At 38.8% G+C, this 21,071-nt stretch overlaps 2 protein-coding genes across 2 annotated transcripts; one reads left to right on the top strand and one right to left on the bottom strand.

Moving 5' to 3' along the window:
• The first annotated feature begins 852 nt into the window (after positions 1–852).
• Positions 853–6,229, top strand: ddrgk1 (DDRGK domain containing 1). Its single transcript, XM_080422916.1, has 8 exons — positions 853–1,048; positions 2,426–2,569; positions 3,154–3,308; positions 3,833–3,934; positions 4,035–4,157; positions 4,616–4,654; positions 4,749–4,854; positions 5,685–6,229. The coding sequence occupies exons 1-8, from the start codon at positions 961–963 to the stop codon at positions 5,843–5,845; spliced, it is 918 nt and encodes a 305-aa protein (XP_080279042.1). The 5' UTR covers positions 853–960; the 3' UTR covers positions 5,846–6,229.
• Positions 6,230–6,339: 110 nt separating this feature from the next.
• Positions 6,340–19,929, bottom strand: LOC308080868 (cysteine--tRNA ligase, mitochondrial-like). The gene is made up of 16 exons (XM_080422915.1): positions 19,702–19,929; positions 18,448–18,568; positions 13,955–14,005; positions 13,754–13,871; positions 13,570–13,641; positions 13,027–13,132; positions 12,784–12,864; positions 12,394–12,517; positions 11,778–11,911; positions 11,073–11,140; positions 10,860–10,926; positions 10,191–10,329; positions 9,436–9,559; positions 8,136–8,234; positions 7,370–7,582; positions 6,340–7,159 (listed from the first exon to the last, which is right to left on the bottom strand). The coding sequence occupies exons 1-16, from the start codon at positions 19,796–19,798 to the stop codon at positions 7,082–7,084; spliced, it is 1,692 nt and encodes a 563-aa protein (XP_080279041.1). The 5' UTR covers positions 19,799–19,929; the 3' UTR covers positions 6,340–7,081.
• Positions 19,930–21,071: the final 1,142 nt, after the last annotated feature.

Below are 21,071 nucleotides of genomic sequence, written 5' to 3'. Positions count from 1 at the left end.
ATCCAATTTTCAAACGGTTTGGTGTTTTGTAAACACCAAAGATGTAGTTATGACACTGCATACTTATAATTATAATCATGTTTTTTTTTTAAATTAAGTATGCAGTATCAAAACTACATCTTTGGTGTTTACAAAACACCAAACCGTTTGAAAATCGGATGAAAATTGAGCACGCTATGGTTATTTCAAAGTATATGCCCCATAGACAGAATGTTATGAATGACCGTCGCAAGATGGCCGCGGTTGAGCTACGCTTGCAACGCCCCCTTGAGCCATCTAGCCTTTATATAGTAGGCAGCCCTGAAACTGAAACATGACCGTCATACATTATGACAGTCATGACGAAACCTCAATCTGGGGTTTGAACTTTATCCCTTTTTAGTCCGTAAATCTACATAAACGTTCAGATTTCAAATATAAAGTGTTTACCCCATGGCCACGGATGTTACAATTCTGTACGGACCCTCAGAAGTACCCGTATCTCCCGTATTGTTCAATAAAAAGCATTTTAATCCGATCGGTGGCTATTTTCTCATAGTTATAATGTATCAGAGTGCAATACACCTTCCAACCGACAGGGTTTCATAGTTGAAAATGCGGGGGGAATGGCCACCAATCGGATTAAAATGCTTTTTATTGAACAATACGGAAGATACGGGTACTTCTAAGGACCCGTATATAATTGTAACATCCGTTGCCGTGGGCTAAGCACTTCATATGTGAAATCTGAACGTTTATGTAGATGTAAGGGCCAAAAGGGGAGACGTTTCGCCAACGACCGTCGTGTGATCCATGGCTAATAGACCTGGTTGCTTATTTGTCTCGCAATATCTGGCAACACTGCTGCTCGGTTCCATGCTAGAGGAAGAAGTTGAACAGTAAACAGACGTGTCCTATGGACGACTCAAATGTAAATTAATGTAGGTTTTTAAGGGCACATTATTGTTGCTTTGGATCATCATGGACGTCGCGCTGTACCTGATCGCTGCTGCGATCCTCATCGTGCTGATCGTGTTAGCTGTGAAGCTGCGTGGACACACTGAGGATGGTGAGACGATGGACTGACAGCTGCTCATTATCTAATTCTAACACACTGTCTGTCTTCTGTATAACTGACAATGTTTATACCAAAATGTCATTACATAATTATGCATAAAAGTGAATATGTCATGCATAAGTTTAGTAGTAGTGGTAGTAGTTTATTTTGGTCATAAAAAATAAAAATACAATGTATTCATTTTTCATTTCACATCATATTAGACCAAAAAGGCTGTAGGCTGAAGTCTTGGCGAATGGCTTATCCTTTTCACGTCAAAAATCATAAACGTAACGAAAAAACTTCGGGAAGAAATCAAAAGAGAAAACAAAACACTAAGGAAAAAAAGAAAAAGACAAAGACAAATGTGATGTCTCAGATTTACAAAAGAAAAGAGTAAATGATACGGTTATAGCGTTACTTTATCATAATTAATATATAATTAATAAGATGTAATTAATAAGATATCATTACATAGCTGATATTCCTTGGAGTATCAATAATTCATTAATGTTCTATATTTATCTATTATTTTAGATGTATACATCTTTGGATTGATTGATTGATGTACTTTATTTAGTAAGACATGAGAACATCAGTACATGGAAGTACAAATTCACAATACAAGGTCTACTAAACTGGAAGTCTCATAAAGCACTGAGCTTGTTTAAAATGAGATACCCACGCATACAAATCATGATGAATTGGAGGTTTAGTTATTCTTAGTATGCGTGTTGTGTGCACTGTGTCTATTATCATGTAAAACATGACATTTTCCCATGGTGGAACACATTATAAAGACATTAGGGGCAGGCTATGTTGACTTGAAACCTTTTATCACATTTAAAACATAACTAGCCTTTTTATAGCATAATATAATGCCTCAATTCTTACAATCAAATATGATTATTTTGGGGGGTCACTGCCTGAAAAGTTTGGGAACCCTTGTACTAAAAAACAATACCAGTTGCTTTTTCCCCCATATAAATGACTTAAAATTTCGTGCAGGTAACAGAATGGAATTGCACAGTGATGACATGAGTGGAGGAAGTGGACGTAGCTCTTTATACTGTACTGTACTTCTGTGTAATATTGACCTATAAATGTACATTGTAAATGTCTAGCATTCAAAACTAGCTCCATTTGCAGTGCTCTGGAAGCCTTAGTTTTTCTACGGTTAAATTAAAAGTACGTTGTATATTGATAAATATCCTTGTACTTGTTTATAGGGAGCTTGGGTGAGTTTACCCGGTTGGACTTCTTCCACTCCTGACATCACAGCCTTGAGTATGGGTTTAGCTGTTCATATACACTGAGTGCGCCTATACAAATAAAGTATATTATTGTCATTATGTAACGTTACCTTTTTTTTGTGTGTGTCCATTTCAGCTGACGGGGAACAGGCACAGGATGTGGCGCGGGCGGTGGCACCACGTCCACAGCAGGTGGCACAGGAGCGAGGTGCAGGCATGCCCCGCAGGAGGAACTTGAACGCCAGGGTCAGACGAGCCCAGAGAGACACTCCTGACAATGGTACTGCTTGAAAAACACACCACCAAGTGCAGGGCTGTCATGATCATGGCATTGTTTTACTTTTACTTTTTAAGATTAATTGTCACACAAATAACTGCGATTAACTATTTTAATTGTGTTTTTAAATAAAAGATAAAATTTCTGTTTAGCTTCATAAACAAAGGCTGTACAGGGCAGATATGACAAATAACTTAATACAAAGAAATGGGTGACATTTATAGCTATATATAACTTTATACTTTCAAAATGAAAATTGTGGGAATAGACTATCTACAAGCTCACTACACGTCACATTGTGTCACCTCAGGCATTAATTACTTAAACCTGCATGGTTGAGCGGAGTCCCTCACGGCTCTATGTTAGTGTATTTTAAATAGCTGATAGATGAGCTTGTCGATTCTATTTTCAGCGCAAGCTTTCCCCACAATACAGATGATGGGGTTAAAATCATGTGACGATGAGTGTGGTTCTTGCAGAGGACAGTCCTGTGGAGTGATGAAGATGATGAATCAGCGTGTGTGCTTATTGCAGAGGGCAGTCCTGTAGAGTTAAAGATGATGATTAAGTTTGTGTGGTTCTCGCAGAGGACAATGCTGTGGAAGAGGTGGCTGCTGCTGCTGCAGCTACAGATGAGGAAGATGATGAGGAGCCTCAGCAGTTCCAGGCCACGTCGGGGAAAGTCGGAGCCAAGAAGCAGAGGAAGATAGAAGAGAAACAAGCCAAAAAGGCCCAGAGAGAGGTGGGAGAGATGCCAATGTTTGTCCCCGTTAACCCCAGGCTGACCCATGACATGTCCACATACCAATGTTATAGCCTGTTAACCACACACTAACCACTATCCAGAAACTACTGTTTCTACAATCTTCTACAATTGTTAACCACAGACTAACCCATATTTTTCGTATACTCTAAGTACTGTTCTACTTTTAATCTAACAGTACTGAAAATGCATAAAGTAAGGTTTGTGTTTCTGTGACGCTGAAGATAGATTTTGACAAGCGGACATACATTTAGATAAAGCACTTGGCTTGACTTGGCCACAGGAAAAAAACAATCCTATTATTCTATCAAATGTATCTATTTTTGTCAGTTTGCAAGTTCAATTCCAAGTATTACATGGATGGATGCTGGTGATTCGTATTTTTGGTTTGCAATCCATTTAAATTTGGTCAGCTGAAGATTTGTAATGGAGGTTTGATCCAATTGTGGTGTATTTAATGCAGTAAAATGTCACATCCTGGTTGGTTGCATGTCCCTCCATAGGCCGAGCTGGAGGAAAGAGAGGAGAGAAAGAAGATGCAGGAGTTGAGAGAGCAAGAGCAACGTAAGGAAGATGCGAAGGAAAGACTCCTGGAGCAGAAACAGGTAAAACAAACACTTCAACCCTCTCTGAAGACAAAGTTTAGTCATTACCAAAACAACTCGCTCAAGTCCTTTTCTTCCAATTACTGTGTGCCCTCTTCAGGAGGACGAGGAGCGTCGGGTTAAGGAGGAGCAGGACAAGAAGGATGAAGAGGAATACCTGAAGCTAAAAGCGGCATTTGTCATCGAGGACCAAGGCGAGGCGGAGATTCTGGACGAGGATGAGGTCAGCTAGGTCTATTGCTGTCTGATCATGTGGCTGTAATGCACAAACACTTACAGGCTGCAATGTGCTCACTCCTCTTATTTAATCTAATCTGCCAAAACCCTGAAGCCTGTAGTTCTATTGTGAGGATGGGATACATATATCACATAAAATATCCAAATGCATTCGGTCTCGAAAACTCATTGTCTATGTCTAGGTGATGGAAAAACTCTACCAACCTGTAAAATGCAGTCGCTTTCCAGTGTAATTGTATAATAGAACAGAATGTAACAAAATCTAGCACCTGGTCCCCATTGTAGATCTGCTAAAAAAGCAATATAAGCAATATTTACATAATTAATTTCAACAGTGTAACATGAGACTTGCTGTTCAATCACACTTGACATAATAGACAGTAGAATTCCATGCCAACTATGGTGACGGTGATAATAAAGCCATGTTGTGTTCTTTACTTTCAGTCACGCAACCTCCTGCAGGAATTCATCCAGTACATTGAGGTAAGAATTGACAAGACACCACATACCCCATGTACACTTGTACTGCAATATGTGTCTGTATATCTAAATCCCTGTTTGACCCCCTCCCCCCCAGGACTCCAAAGTGGTACTGCTGGAAGACCTGGCCTCACACTTTGGGATGCGGACGCAAGACGCCATCTCTAGACTACAGGACCTGTTAGCCGATGGTTCCATCACTGGTTAGTGGATGTACCGTGCATAAAAGGTCATAGTGTGCCAGCAGCTGACTAGATAGTGAATCTACCACATAATTATGGGCGACTCGATCAAGGCATATTTTAATTGATAAAAATTGATTGGTGTCTGCAATATTAATTAATTTTAAATCATTACACTCTATATCTCAGCAGTCATAAACTGACACTGTTGGGCTACTGCCTAAAACAGAAGGAATATTATAGTTTTAAAATGTGGCGAAGGAATGAAAGAAGACCAACGGCCAATGTTTACATTGTGTTTGAGGCGTCACGTGTATCTTACCTTAAATTGCTAGATTTTACCAGCTTTATAACAGGATACTGCAAACGCTCAAAATACTCTCAAAATATTACATTAGTCAGGTCAGTACCTCCTTAGACATAATTAACATTCCTAGTTGGATTCCGGAGAACTGTTACTTATCTATCTCTCTCTATCCTCAGCTCCCTCTTTGCCATAATCTCATCTAAATAAATGTATATCTTTCAATGTTCAGCTGTTTTGAACTCTTTGGCTTTCAATTTGAAACTAACAGCACACTGTCAAGCACACCAAGGCTTCTGATTGCAATGTTCTGTCTGTGTTCTGATACTTTTCACTGTTGCTAACTGTTGCGCTCACAATATGGTATACATGAAACTAAATGTGATGCCCATCTGTGAAACGGACACTTTAAAGATGGCACAGGGTTTCCACTCAGAATAACAGTGCATCCAAGTTGGGATAGATCTGTCTACCAATGGTATACTTTGGCCCATTACCATGTCTGTACTTCAAATCTTTAGCTGAACCAACTAACCTTTCTCTGCAGGTGTGATTGACGACAGAGGGAAATTCATCTCCATCACTCCGGATGAGCTCAAAGCAGTCGCCCAGTTCATCAAACAGAGAGGGAGAGTGTCCATCACAGAGCTGGCCCAGGCCAGCAACTCTCTCATTAACCTCACACCTGTGAACCGCAACGCTGCCTGAAGGACTGGGACGTGTGCAGTTACACCCGGACACTGGCGTTACTTTTGACATTTAAATGTTCACCGACATGTTTTATATGAAAACATATTTTCAACGAGCCTAGTCTTTATTTAAACGCGGAACGACTTAGACTTTGATTTGCCATGTCTTTGCCTTTAGAGAACAGAGCTATGTCCCAGCTCTCTCAAATCCTACATGTCACCTTGCAGATTTCTGAAAAGTAATTGTTTAAGTGGATCTGAAAAAAGATGATACAACTATCCAAAATTAAAGCTTGCAAAAAGTTACAATGGGACACTTGTTCAGGACAACTTGTCGTTGACAATGACATTAGAGCAAATTACATTGTTTGTATTTTAAATGTAATAAAGTTCAGTTTGAATAGTTATGTGACATTGTTTGTGTTAATGTTATGAGTTACCGATTTCAGAGCAAGTAGTACAAAGAGTCAGAGAATTTTATTTGGTGAAACCAACCAGGAACAAAAATTGTGATCACAAGGGACATGCCATAGTATGTATTTCAAAGTGAGTCATTCTGATGCTACAAATTTTGATATTGATTGATACTTTTGGGCTACTTTTTCATCAGGCAAAGGAAATCTTAATGGTTACCAAGTTCACTGAGATATTGGTGAATGAATATTCATTTTAAAACAGTAAGATACAGAATATAATGGTATTTTTTCTATATTTGGCCCCCAATAGTCAGTTTGAACACAGGTTTTATTTGCAAAAGATAAGTATTAATCTAATGTCACTTGTGTAAATAAATAGGGATATCGTTTTACCACAGCCAACCCCTAAAACGCCAATGCAAATAACATTACAGCCAAGAAAGTAAATACAAAATGTAACACTGAATAGTTGTATTCTTCACCTTGTTTATGTTAGGAATGAGAAGTTGCTCACGTTCTTCACAGGAATACAAGAACATTACATGGAATCTGTGGTGCCAGAAAAAAAATTCCTGTAAGAAATCAAGATGATTAAATGGGAAAATCTTCATACTGAATTTACTGCTTCCTGAAATGAGCAAGTCAGTGAAAGTATTATCCGAAACTCTCTTGCGAAGTTTCTGGATTCTGTAATGAAGATTAGCACAGCAGCAGCAGTCTTCCTCGAGAAACGGACACATTTTGGCACGTAGGCCTTCCTTAGTGTTTCAAACAAAAGTCAACAATGCCTCCAACTCTGAAACACGAGCATTAGTCTGAGAGGTAGAATTTTGTTGCATCTAGGATTCTGTCTTGTTTTTGTCTGGGGTGGTCTGTCTTGTCTTTGATATTTCCCAAGTAGAGTTGGGACCTCTGTCCTGGAAACAGAATCAACAAGCCATAATTAGAAGGATTTTGCAGATCTTTCATACTTTTTAAGGTATAAGAGTATTGGGCCATTATACACTGACAGTGTCAAATTCCTGCCCCTACGGTGTTAGAAAAACCACCCTTCGCACACCTCATCAAACAAATCCATATCCTAATGGATTCATTGTGAACTTCTAATTGATCAGATCAATATTCACCTGTATAACAATACCCAGAGGTGCCAGGTCCTTCCTCAGCGTATCGCAGGCTTGAAGAAGTGGAATTCTGTCTTGGTAGGGTCGGGGTTTGGTGCTTCCAGTGGAGCTGGTCTCCTGGGGGGTCAGGGCGAAGGCTCGCACATGGCTTCGGAAATTGGCGAGCTGCTCCACCACGTTATTCAGGGTTCCAGCGGAATCCACAGCGCTGCCCTCCTGTGGACGAAGGGAGGGAGACAAGTAGAGCATAGGCAGCAGTGAGACAGGTATTAAGGTGTATTTCTGATGGGAATTAACTTGGTACCAGACAGTATAGTTGCTAATGCTGCCCTCGCTTTTGCCGATTTTTGTCTTCATTTAAATCAGTTCCAAAAATGTGTATGTAGCACACAGAAAAATTATACTACCACTGTGAATTGATTAACCACATACTGTAAGTCCTATTTTATACATCATTGTGCGATGGTGTTGCACCACAAAAATAGCTGATTTACAATCTCACGATACGTCGATGTACTGTAGATCCAGTTATTTTTTAAATGGTAATTAAAAAATATGCATTTAAGATATATTTAAAATATATTTGTGTGAAACAGATGACAACTTCCTGTCACAACTTTTGCATGGCACAATCACAGACTCTGTACTAACATTCGAAGATTGTGGAAGAGTTATCTGGCTTGAGAGTCAGATGACCAAAATAGGCGATGTCAGGTTTTAAAGTGATGTTTAAATTATTTGGGGAATATTATCATGCAATTCCTCTGACCTTTCTGTCCAGCAGATCGATCCCGAGCTGCTCAAAGAGCTCTTGGATGTATGAGATAATGGCCCCAAACACAGCCGGGCTTCGTACCTGTCCCTCAGGCTGAACACAATAAAATAACATTAGAACAGTAGAACACGCAAAGCTTCACTGCTATACCTCTTATCAAATGAAATATATTTAATTAGTAGTATATACAGTATGTAATGTCATAGATATTCTGTCAAATAGATATTCCTGAGTTTTGATCGTTCAAATTGAGTCATACAATGATAAATAAATGAATACATAGACTTTCAATTACTACCTAGATCAAGAACGTCTTTACAGTCAATGTGGCAGAAAATCGAGAATTGTGTCTGTCTGCCTTCTCCTGTAAAGTCATGACCATAGAAACAAAAGTATGGAACTGATATTTCGATATTGGCAACTCCTTGCCTCCATGTCAAACATGGAAGACAAAGTAATGAATCTATGGCGGCCCCTGTGGTGCATTTGTTCCATGAGAACAAAGATAGATACTGGTAGATTGACATTAATTGATCCCATGGGGAAAGTCTGTTGTCATGGCAGTATACAGTTACGAAACACAGGACAGATGCCAAAAAAAGACAGTAAAAAAACTAGAATAATCAAATAAGCATAGGGATTAGGATTAAAGTACCAAAAACCAACAGAGATTTGCTTGGCCTACTTGGACTGCCCGGGATTACAGAGTATAAATATAAAAGCAGTCAAAGTAAACTAACAGTATCAACAGCATCAACTGTATGATTAACAGGTATAAATATAAACCAAATATGTTTGTGTTGGTTATTGTATCCATAGCAATAAGAGTCATTTGGGCCACCCCACAAAGTAGGTGGCTGTGAACACTTAAGTAAGCCGCTTATGACCCATCTATGCTTTTACATCTATGGTCACAACTTCACAGTTAACAGGAGGACATCTGATCTAAACCCCCTTGACTGACTGTAGCAGCTTTAGGTCTTTCATAACAGGTTCAACTAGAAGGAATGCGAGCACAAACTCCAGTCACAAAAACAATATAAAAAACTTGCCGGGTGCACAGCTCTAAAAGTATATCATGTAAGGAATGTAAGCCAGCACTCACGTTCAGGCTATCATTCCGTGTTTCGGCTACAAAGCGTGATCATGATGATTACGCTGAGGAAATCTTTGTAGACAAAACGCATCCGTCGTTTCTTTTTCAGGTTGCCTGCTTTAATACTAATAAATGAGAAGTGCTGAATGCACAGAACGTGAGTGCTGGCTAGCATTCCTTACTTTTATAACAGGTTACCTTTGTAATGGGTTTAAGTTGGCAGTTGCCATGGTAAACCAGGTTCAGAACGGCATTAATGGCTGTCGGTGTATCGAAGTCATCTGCCAAGGCTGCTAGAACGCTTGTTTTCGTTTCAGACAACCTAGAGAGACAAAATGCAGCAGAATGCCTCCATTTTATATCTCAGCTGATGCCAATAAAAGCATTTGGTGTTCCTAATTATATGCCAAAATGCAACTCATTGGAAGCTTGTAGATAGGCTATTTTGATCATTCGTCGTACGAGAAAGTACTGTATATAGAGTTTAAGTGGTTAACACTACTCATGAGTTGTGTTGTCGACAGGCTGGAATACTTGCCTCATGTTGGATTACCTCCCCTCATGTAAATCATGTTCATGTTTCCTTATGGAAAGTCAACTGAGGTGTTTTTTAACGATGTGAAATATGTGTTGTTGTTTTACCGTTCCATGCTGCATAAACGGGTCTAACAGCACCTTAAGACCACTGTACCTGCTGTTACTTTTTTTAACCCAGCCTCATGGCAGCACATTGTGCACACAACTGCATATGATGCTAATGTTTCTAAAAGATCATGCAGAAAATGTTATATTACCTGCTATCACATACGCTATCAGTATCTTTCATTATTTTATTTAACCTATTTCTGTCTCTTTGCCTTCGCTCTCACTCTACCTCTGCTCTGTCCTCTCTCTTCTCTTACGAATACTACAAAATGATGGATTGCGCGGAAAAAACTTTACACAGAACCTACCTCTCCCACAGAAGTCCCTCTTGTATTGGCAGACACTGTAGCTCAGCCCTCATGTAGGCCTGGGAACTGTGGATGAAGTTGACCACAGTCTCCAGGGAGCATTGTGCCTCATTCATACTGGCATCGCTGTAATCTATGGCTGTGGAAACACCGGAGGAGATCACAAAGGGTTTTTACTGTACTATCATGGCATATGTCTACCCTTTTCTGTGTTTGTGGTTGTGGCATCACTCTACTGCCTTAATTTGGATTCTTATTTCACCACATGAACCCTAGCATCCCTATTCTAAGCCAAACATTCAGCGAAAATAGCCGATCTACGAGCTTGATTTGGTGAAGAGGGGAAAAAAGTAGGGACCCCTGGGGGACTCGGGTCAACAAAGTATAGAGAGGTTAAGTGGTTGAATAAAATGGCATACAGGCATTCAGTACAAAGACAGCTTCAACAACTTTTCTTTTCTGTATTCTGCGTCCAATGCCATAGTTACCATAGTTATGGGGCATACAGTGTGCTGCTCTTTCACGTTTATTCACGTGAAAGCATAAGAGCTCAAATCTGGCCACTGCTGTATTATGACTACTACTATCTACTGCCACACAAAATAACATGAAACTCAATTACATTTGTATAATCAGCTTAATGAAAACAAATATGACATTTATGTGTACCTGATCTGTATTTTGTCATCAGGCAAAACATCCGGAACTCATTGGCAGAATAGGACTCAAGGAAATCCTGACGTGAGAGAAAGTGAACAAGAAACGGAGAGATCAAATCAAAATGTGTGCTAATCAATCACTTCAGCGTTAAATGCACTTCATGTTCAGTGCAAAAATATGATTCAATTAAGCCAAAATGAATACATAACATAACCTTTTTACCTTTATACTGATAAAGTTCTTTAAGGATTTCGACATTTTCTCAACACTGCCTTTTAGATGCAGGTGTCCTGCAAAACAAACAACAACAAAAAGATGATTCACTGAATTATTTCCTCTTGATCACAGACATAAAACCGTTGAATTGCTGATTTATCTGTAAAAATATGGAAATCTGAGATCATAATCAAATGTTAGCCAGGGAAGGTTTTGGTAAATATCATCCAAAAATACCATTTAATGCAAATACAAATGCAAATAGGTTGACATGTTTGGGTTATCTGCTAATAGTCTAGTCCAGGGGTCTTCAACGTTGTCAGGCCAAGGACCCCCTAGCTGAGAGAGAGATGAAGCAGGGACCCCCGCTATATTGTATAAAATTGTGTTTCAGATTAAACTTTTTTTGTTTACTTCTGGTCTGCTCTTTTTTCCCTCTACACCTATACCTCTTTGCCAAAAATAGCAGATCTACAAGCTCACAACGCCTCGCAGCGCGAGGCGTTGTGAGCTTGTAGATCGGCTATTTTTGGCTAAAGTTCTCCTCAGAAAAGAGATGCTAGGGTTCAAGTGGTTAAGGTATTTTAAAAAAATCATATAACACAAAGATTTGGCGGACCCCCTGTAGTAACTCTGAGGACCCCCTAGGGGTCCCGGACCCCCTGTTGAAGACCCCTGGTCTAGTCCTTGTTTTGTTGCTACTCTTCTTACCGGAGTGCAGGAAGTAATTCCCCCACTGCCCACACTGATGGTAGGCCTCGCTCTGGGCGATCTCATTCTCATGGTGGGGGAAGGCCAGGTCGATGCCTCCTGAATGGATGTCCAGCTGGCTCCCAAACACAGAGCTATAGCAAGAACACCACACAGGAAAGAACAGAACAGAACTAGTAAAGCCAGTTATACATAGTTGCATGCCGGTGTCGTGATCAGTAAATAGCAGATCTATAAGCTCACAACAACAACAAATCACAGTGATTGATCAAGCACTTAATCCCTACTTTACACTTTGTCGTACAACAGTGTCACACAAAAGTACAGAAAATAGCTCACTACAAGTTCACAGCTCATCGTGAGGCAACGCTTGTGAGCTTGTAGATCAGCTATTTTCTGATATTTTTTTTCCTGAAAGATGTAGCCTATAATGTCATGCCAGGTTGAAAGTGGTGAACTGTCACAGCACTACTGGACTTCACAGTCCATTTATGCTACAGTATTTAAAAAAGGAAGAGAAAAAAAAGGAAAAACGAAAAGAAACACATTTCCCCCTAAATCGATTAGTTTGATTTACTGTTGCACACCAACATTACAATATATGAAGTGGTCAAACCTTGCGATGGTGGAGCATTCAATGTGCCAGCCGGGTCGTCCTTTGCCCCAGGGAGACTCCCAGTAGGGTTCCTGTGGCTTAGAGCTCTTCCACAGAGCAAAGTCCCGCACGTCACGTTTATCCCCTGGATGAGAGATTTTGGAATTTGTCATTTGAACAGTTGGCCTCATGTCAGCCAAAGTGAGGCTAACCAATAAAATATAAAATTTAACTCTGAGAATGTAGGCCTACAAATGAGTTTCTCAGAGTTACAAATGTATGAATGAACACTGAGGATTTTACTGTGTAATAATACCATGAATAAGGGTTGAGCCTACAGAAGACTCTGTCCACATTTATCACTAACCACAAAACAAATCAGAATTCAGAATCCAATTCAGAAACACCTACCTGGCTCACCCTGCGGTTCAACAGCATTCACTAATTTACCATAACGTTCTCCAATGGACTGGATGTCAAAATACACATCCCCTGTGAAAAAAACAAATAGACAAATGAATCAGTGTGAATCAGTCCAAAAAGAAAAAAAAATGTTTACAGCGTCTGTATTATTTGATGAGAAACTTTCCATTTCATAGTTGAGATTGCAACTGCATCCAAAAAGAGTGATTATGATGATATCCAAAAATGTACCATTTTTTACGGCATAGGCATGTCCATTGTTGATGATGCGCTCAATAAACGCCACAATCTGAGGCACGTTCTCAGTGACTCTTAGGTACACTGCAGGAGGAAGCACCTGAAAAACATCAAGGAATCATTAAATTACCTGTTGTAAGTACACACACACATTTTTAAATATTCCAGACTGCATACATTAATAGGCTGCACTTATTTAAATTCAAGGTTTTGTAAACTGTTGAACAAACTAGACAACTCATAAGCCATGAACCCTACAGTCCCTGTTCTGTGGGTCATATAAGGTGAATATTCATTGAAATAGGCAAAAACAATTGCCAAAAATAGCAGATCTATAAGCTCACAACATGACATGTTGTGAGCAGGTAGATCAGCTATTTTTGGCAAAGAGATTTGTTGTGGAGGGAAAAAAGGGGGGGACCAAGTATAGACCCCTGGGGGACCCCGGTCAACGAAGTATATAGGGTTAACTCACCCGTAAATCAGAGTCAATGCACCTAAACAGATACTGCAATTAAGTATTAATAACTGACTTACCTTTAATGACAACATATCTTTTTTGAATTCCTCCTCATACATCCGTGCTAGGGTTGTTGGTGATATATCTTTCTACAAGGAAAAGGACCTTAGAATTATCATGCAGATAATGGTCAATCCAAAATACATAAAGCTATGATCAATCATACAACCATGATTAAACCACTCATTGTTAGGATCTTACCTCAGAACTTCTGTTAATGATTTTATCATCTATATCCGTGATAACCATGGCATGGATCACAGTGATTCCAAACAACCTGGACAGTATCCTCTGCAGGATGTCAAACCTGACATAGGAGCTACGACAAGACAAACAGATGAGCTGATGTCATTTCTATAGGGAAACATATTGTTATTGCTAAATATAATGATGAGGGGTTACCATGCATGACCAAGATGTGCGTGGTCGTAAACAGTCGGTCCACAGCTGTACCTGAAAACAAACGGTACATTCGATCAACTGACTAACCATACTATTATGAAGGTGAAATGTGCGCATCCTTGCTAGTATGAATGCAGTGCAATGCAATGGGAAACCGTATTAATGCAACGTGTAACCATTATGAATGTAATGCAACGTGTATGTGTGTGTGATACTACTAGAGTAATTCACCGTAATATATACAGTGAATGTGTGCAGTGCAATTACTCTGTGTGTGTGTGTGTGTGTGTGTGTGTGTGTGTGTGTGTGTGTGTGTGTAAAACATTACTATTATAAAAGGTAAACAAACCAATACAAGGTGTGTAACCTTATTAGTCTAGGACCTGGCTAACATATGTATGCACTTAATTTAGGAGAGATTATCTCAACTGTTCTTGACTAATATGACCCCAAGGAACAATTTAGGAACTATGAGAAATTCTCTATCCGGGGCGAAATACTCGGAAATGACCACGCCCCTTTTAAAATGAACACTACTTCAAACATGGCTCTATCTTCTAAACCGTTGGAGCTACAGATTTTCTGTGGTGCTCAAAATGTTCAGAATACTCATGTTTGAAACCCGTGCCCGAGCCAGCAACCCTACAGGTCATCATAGTGGCCAAATCCAATATGGCCGCCACCTGAAAAAGGTTTTGTCTATAACTTTTGAACCAGATGAGCTATGAATGCAAACTTGGTGTCTAAATCATGTTTTTTTGACAATTAGAAACATGTTAGAATGCTTATCTTTATGACTGGGTGTGGCTGGACCTCTATTTTGCATATTTCAAAGATGGCGACTATCTGACAATTAGTTTTACTTCCCTTAATCTTCTTCATTTTTGCAAACTTGGTGTCTATTTTATACTTTTTGAACATTAAAAACACATTAGAATGCTCATATCATTGATTGAAGCCATCTAGAGCACTCGGATTTGCTTATTACAAATATGGCCTATATAAAAAATGTTATGTAACAAAGTTTCATCCAGAGTGTAGAGTTGTTGGAATGAGTTAAGATCAAACTGAAGAAAACAAACAACCTGTGTACAGATGTTGAAACAATAGAATATGAGTTGAACACAAATTATACAGCAACAGCCAGTACAGTATATGCAGAGCAATGCTCAGTATAAATTGAATAATATCATACTAGTCAAAGGTGTATAGAGTTTTAACAATATTATGTTTAAATTAGAATCACAGATTTCTTTTGTTCTAATCATACAACTTCTATATCGAGGATATCCAACGGACTCCAGCTTCGCATAATTTGTCCACTACATGACTTTTGAAGCCACGGTGGAGGAGGATGGCTCAAGCTTTACTGGCATCAGCAAGACGGGTGCAGTAAGGTTCCCAAGTCTTAGTCATGGAGTCCCAATACCAGCCCAGCGTACTAAAATCTGGGATGTAATGGCCTTTTGACATGCTGAATGTATGTATCAGTTCTGTTGCTGTTGTAACACAATTATGTACAATGTACAATAATACATATTGTTCAAATTCTATACATCCTATGATAGGATTACATTTATGCTGTGCATTGTTGCACCTACTGTACTAGCTGTATAATTAGGAATGAGTTGTACACTAAATCATTCTATTGTTTCAATAAAATTACATCTGTAAGATACATTGGTTGTTTCATAACATAGTGGCCATATATGTGATATGCACATTATGTCCTCTAGATAGATTAAATCATTAAGATAAGCATTCCAACATGTTTCTAATGATCAAAAAACATGATTTAGACACCAAGTTTGCATTTGCTCATCTGGTTCAAACATAGCCAAAACATTTTTCAGGTGGCGGCCATGTTGGATTTGGCTACTATGACGATCCCGAAGGTTGCTGGCTCGGGCACCCTTGCTACATCATCAGAGCTATCTGGGACACATTTGATGCTTTTAGATTGATTCATGCAAAAATATTCTTATGGCCCTGGACTGTAATAAGTTGGCCGTTTTTAGCCTTTTTTTTAGCTGTTCTGTAATAAAATTTACAATTTGACATTTTACACTTTTCTATTTTTCACTAAACATGAGTATTGTGAACGTTTTGAGCACCTCAGAAAATCTGTAGCTCCAACGGTTTAGAAGATAGAGCCATGTTTGAAGTAGTGTTCATTTTAAAAGGGGCGTGGTCATTTCCGAGTATTTCGCCCCGGATAGAGAATTTCTCATAGTTCCTAAATTGTTCCTTGGGGTCATATTAGTCAAGAACAGTTGAGATAATCTCTCCTAAATTAAGTGCATACATATGTTAGCCAGGTCCTAGACTATATGTCATGTGAAATGTGTGTAAGGGACCAGTCGAAATTTACATAAGGGGGGGCATGGAGGAAAATAGGGGAGGGTCATGCCTTTCTAATTTTGGTCCAAGGGAGGGTCAGCTAATTTTACTTTGAATCCAAGGGAGGGTCATGCAATTTTGAATTGATAAAATAGTCCGTTTTTTATATACCTTTTTAGTACAGCAGAACAGTGGTCAATGACCCCTCTCCATTTCAAAGGATACAAAGAATTCAAATCAAGTAACACCTTGTCTATTTAGAATCAATGACGGTCGTTAACAAGCCATCAACGCACAGCGAGTGTGAACGACCCAGTCAAATCTATTCAGCGTCTTAACGATGGTGGTTGAACAATTAAGCAAAACTTCAACAGGCGTTATTGGAGAGATGCATTATAAATAGGCCTACTATAACTGGATATTCATAATCATTTGAAGTAATTCTGTGCGTGTGATTAATGTGGATCTATATGGACAGTTGTGTATAGATGCCTATAGCTCCACAAGTAAAACCAGAAGCATCAGGCCATAATTGATAGCCTAATTTGTTTTATGTAGGCAACAGTGTAGTTGTAGTCACTGTAGTTGATAATTAAAAGGGCAGAGTGACAAAAGTTTTAAACTACTGGTTACCAAATATTCAACTTTCTTCAATCTGACCAGGATTCAATGGGTTTCCCACATGTAAGATGAGAACACTATCCATTCTGCTACCACTACTACAGATACACTGTGCATTTAGCAAGACTGACTACACTACAGCAATGTTCTAATCAATGTGGAAAGCAAAACATTGGACATATCAGTTTTAAATGTCATGTTGTATTTGATGGGGAGGGTTAGGGGTGTCAAGAATTTCACAATACGATACATGATGTTGGGCATGATATCGATATGATATATTATTAATGTTCTTTTCTCATGTATCATCAACATTGGCCATCATCTTATAAATAACGTTATAAAGCAAGTTAGAAACAATTACAAAGTGCTTTGTACACAAATAAATACATTTGTGCAAGCTTAATGGAGAAGTGAAGTTCTCACTAACTATAAACCCATTGTTTCAGAGGACAGATAGACACTAATATAACAAATATAATATAATATAAGACTGCATAACTATAAATTCCACAAACCTCATATTTTTGTCATCTGGACTTTACCAACCAAGTGCAGCCTAGTTATTTCCAACAGCTAAAAAACATCTATAATACCAGATACAGTATAATACAATCTTAGATTAGATGTAGGCCTATTTGAGAGTGCAGATGCATGTCACATTAACGAGCGTCAACGAGCATCAGCTGACACACAACACCTCCCCTCTGCAGTGCTTTAAACTGAAAGTGACTGACTGGAGTCTGTTTCATTTCTCTCCAAAATACCTTGAATATGATGGAGGACATGATTAATAATTACTATGATTATGATAAGCTTTACATTTCATATCATACAGTAAAAACTCCTAACTTTCACCGGCAAAAAAAAAGAAAGTGTTTTTTTTTGTTTTAAAAAAACAATTAAAAAAATATTACGATACAGTATGACATCATGACAATACCTATCATCACATTTTAATACCACGATAGGCTATATCGTGACACAATATATCGTGACACTTCTAGGCGGGGAGGGTTACTCTTTTTTTTGTAATCACTTGGGGAGGGTCATTGATTTTTTTTTTTTGTCAAAGGGAGGGTCATGGCATTTTAGATCAGGGCACATACATTTCCTCCATGCCCCCCCTTATGTAAATTTCGACTGGTCCCTAACCTTTTTATTATGAAAGTAAAGTGTGTGTGTAACGTTACTATTATGATAGTCTTGGACCAAGACTGTCATATATTTCAATTCTTAAAATAAATCTATGACAGTCTTGATCCGAAGCTACTAAATTATAATAATAATAATAAACTTGATTTATAAAGCACTTTTCAAAACAAAGTTACAAAGTGCTTTCCAATGGCAGAATAAAATACAGTGCAAGGTAAAAGGTAAAACAACAACAACGGTTAATACAAATAAAAGGTAAACAAGTAAAAACTAAATATTCAGCTATATATGTACAGTGTGCTTTAACGATACTGATAGGAAAGTACAATGTGTGTAACCTTATCTTTATGAATGTACAGTATGTGTAATTGTCCTACCAGGTCGCCACTCGTTCCCTTGCCAGTATGAGCGGTTCTTTCCGCTTGGTGAGGCTGTTGTAGGTCTTCAGACCCGTGTTGAATCCAGTGGAGGGTGGGCTCCATTGTTTACCTGCAGCACCTATGCATAGGCCTGTCACAATTATTACATGATCGCCTAATTGCAATTATTTGAGATAATCACAATATTTTTTTGCATAATCACCATAATCATTTGTTTCCATGTTGAAAAATGTTCACCCATTTTCAAATATTAAATAAACTTCAAAGAAGCTTCAAATATTAAAATATTAAAGAAGTTTGTAGATCAGCTATTTCTGCTACTTTATAAAACTATTAAATGTCAATAATTTCTTTGTATATTTAGAAAATATTGTATTAACATGTTGTGTTCAATGCCAAACACAATTAAAATCATTAATTGCAATAATTTGAGTGACAATTAATCATCAACTTCAATTTGTAATCGTGACTGACAGCCCTACCTGTGCATCCTGACCTGCAGATGACTGTGAGAGCAACAACCCTACCTGTGCATCCTGACCTGTAGATGACTGAGTGACAACCCTACCTGTGCATCCTGACCTGTAGATGACTGAGTGACAGCCCTACCTGTGCATCCTGACCTGTAGATGACTGAGTGACAACCCTACCTGTGCATCCTGACCTGTAGATGAATGAGTGACAACCCTACCTGTGCATCATCCTGACCTGTAGATGACTGAGTGACAACCCTACCTGTGCATCATCCTGACCTGTAGATGACTGAGTGACAACCCTACCTGTGCATCATCCTGACCTGTAGATGACTGAGTGACAACCCTACCTGTGCATCATCCTGACCTGTAGATGACTGAGTGACAACCCTACCTGTGCATCCTGATCTGTAGATGACTGAGTGACAACCCTACCTGTGCATCCTGACCTGTAGATGAATGAGTGACAACCCTACCTGTGCATCATCCTGACCTGTAGATGACTGAGTGACAACCCTACCTGTGCATCATCCTGACCTGTAGATGACTGAGTGACAACCCTACCTGTGCATCATCCTGACCTGTAGATGACTGAGTGACAACCCTACCTGTGCATCATCCTGACCTGTAGATGACTGAGTGACAACCCTACCTGTGCATCCTGATCTGTAGATGACTGAATGACAACACTACCTGTGCATCATCCTGACCTGTAGATGAATGAATGACAACACTACCTGTGCATCCTGATCTGTAGATGACTGAGTGACAACCCTACCTGTGCATCCTGATCTGTAGATGACTCTGAGTGACAACTGGCAGTAGGCTGTCTTCTGCAACGTGCATAATGACGACCTGCTTCTACTGGGCCACATTGTTTTGTGGCGTTAACTGTTTATTTTATATTAACGCGACAATTCAACTTTTTGACAAAGACATTAATAGGGCTTCACTAATGCAAGACACTGTACTTTGTTCCAGTAGCAACCTTCTATTGACTCGTTACTTCCTGAAGATAAATCACGTGTGCTTTGAGAAGTGTTGCCAGATTTTGTGAGAGAAATAAGCAACTAGGTCCAGGAAAACAAGTCCAAAAGAAGGTCGCGATGCGACGAGTTGTGAGCTTGTAGATTGGCTATTTTCAATACATCTTGAAATAAAATGTGGAATATTTGGAAGATTTTTGAAACATTCTAACACAAATCTGTTACGGGGGCTCCCTGGTACAAAACATTTTCAGATGGGGGTTAGGAACAAATACATATTAATTTGGGGGTCCATGACATGAACATATTTGAGAACCACTGGTTAGAATAATTTAACAATTGTGAAACAAGCCCCAAATAAGCAACTAAACTCTCGAAACAAGCCCCAAAAAAATTACAAACAACTTCACAGAAAAATAAGCCAAAGTCGCTTATAATAAGTGGACATGGCAACGCTGCCTGGAGATCAACCACGTGGGTTCTGAGCTTCTTGTGGTGCGTCTTTCGTCCTTCAAAATAAAAGCATTGGTAAACTATCCGTTTATTCTCTCGTCTGCTGACCAAAATTGAGACAATAGCTGATTTACAAGCTCACAATGTGAGCTTGTAGATCGGCTATTTTCAAAAGGCCAAAATGTTTATAGGGTTGTGGTTAATGTATATTTAGTAATAATAATCAAAATCTACAAAGTAACTAGACATTTTCAAATAATTATAGTGGAGTAAAAAGTACAATATTTGCCTCTGAGATGTAGTGGAGTAGATGTAAAAGTACTGACAATTGGAAATACTAAGATTATGTCAGCAGGTCAGCATGCAGAAAGTCTTGTAGCATATTTTCAGAATTAAAAGCAAAAGGCTGATTGATTAAATAAATCAACGATTTTGTAACAAATGTAGGCTTTTAATTACAAGTGTGGAATAAATGACACCTTTGGATAAACCTGTGCAGAATATGCATGAATAACATGTCTTCTTCTATAAACAAAATGTGATACAGAGAGCCACACAGAGGGAGATGTTTCATACAGCCATGCTTCTATAGTCAATAGTTTAGATGTGTTTCAACTCTTATTCAATGTTTGATTATAGTATCCAGTCTGTTCCATGCTGACAGGAGACTTTCATTTAAAACAGAAAAACAGAACGGCAGACTTTCACA

Source organism: Gymnoscopelus braueri (assembly GCF_963280865.1).
Source record: "Gymnoscopelus braueri genome assembly, chromosome: 24".
Taxonomy (NCBI): Eukaryota; Metazoa; Chordata; class Actinopteri; order Myctophiformes; family Myctophidae; genus Gymnoscopelus; species Gymnoscopelus braueri.
Note: the sequence above shows the minus strand (reverse complement) of the source record. Positions and strands in the feature narration are given on the sequence as shown.

Excerpts from the sequence above, each read along its gene's own strand:
- ddrgk1 (XM_080422916.1), top strand. The coding sequence starts at position 961 with ATGGACGTCGCGCTGTACCTGATCGCTGCTGCGATCCTCATCGTGCTG. Across the intron at positions 1,049-2,425 it reads GCGTGGACACACTGAGGATG|CTGACGGGGAACAGGCACAG; the intron begins GTGAGACGATGG and ends TGTCCATTTCAG. Across the intron at positions 3,935-4,034 it reads GACTCCTGGAGCAGAAACAG|GAGGACGAGGAGCGTCGGGT; the intron begins GTAAAACAAACA and ends TGCCCTCTTCAG.
- LOC308080868 (XM_080422915.1), bottom strand. The coding sequence starts at position 19,798 with ATGTGGCCCAGTAGAAGCAGGTCGTCATTATGCACGTTGCAGAAGACA. Across the intron at positions 18,569-19,701 it reads CTACAGATCAGGATGCACAG|GTGCTGCAGGTAAACAATGG; the intron begins GTAGGGTTGTCA and ends GCCTATGCATAG. Across the intron at positions 9,560-10,190 it reads GAGGGACTTCTGTGGGAGAG|GTTGTCTGAAACGAAAACAA; the intron begins GTAGGTTCTGTG and ends TTGTCTCTCTAG.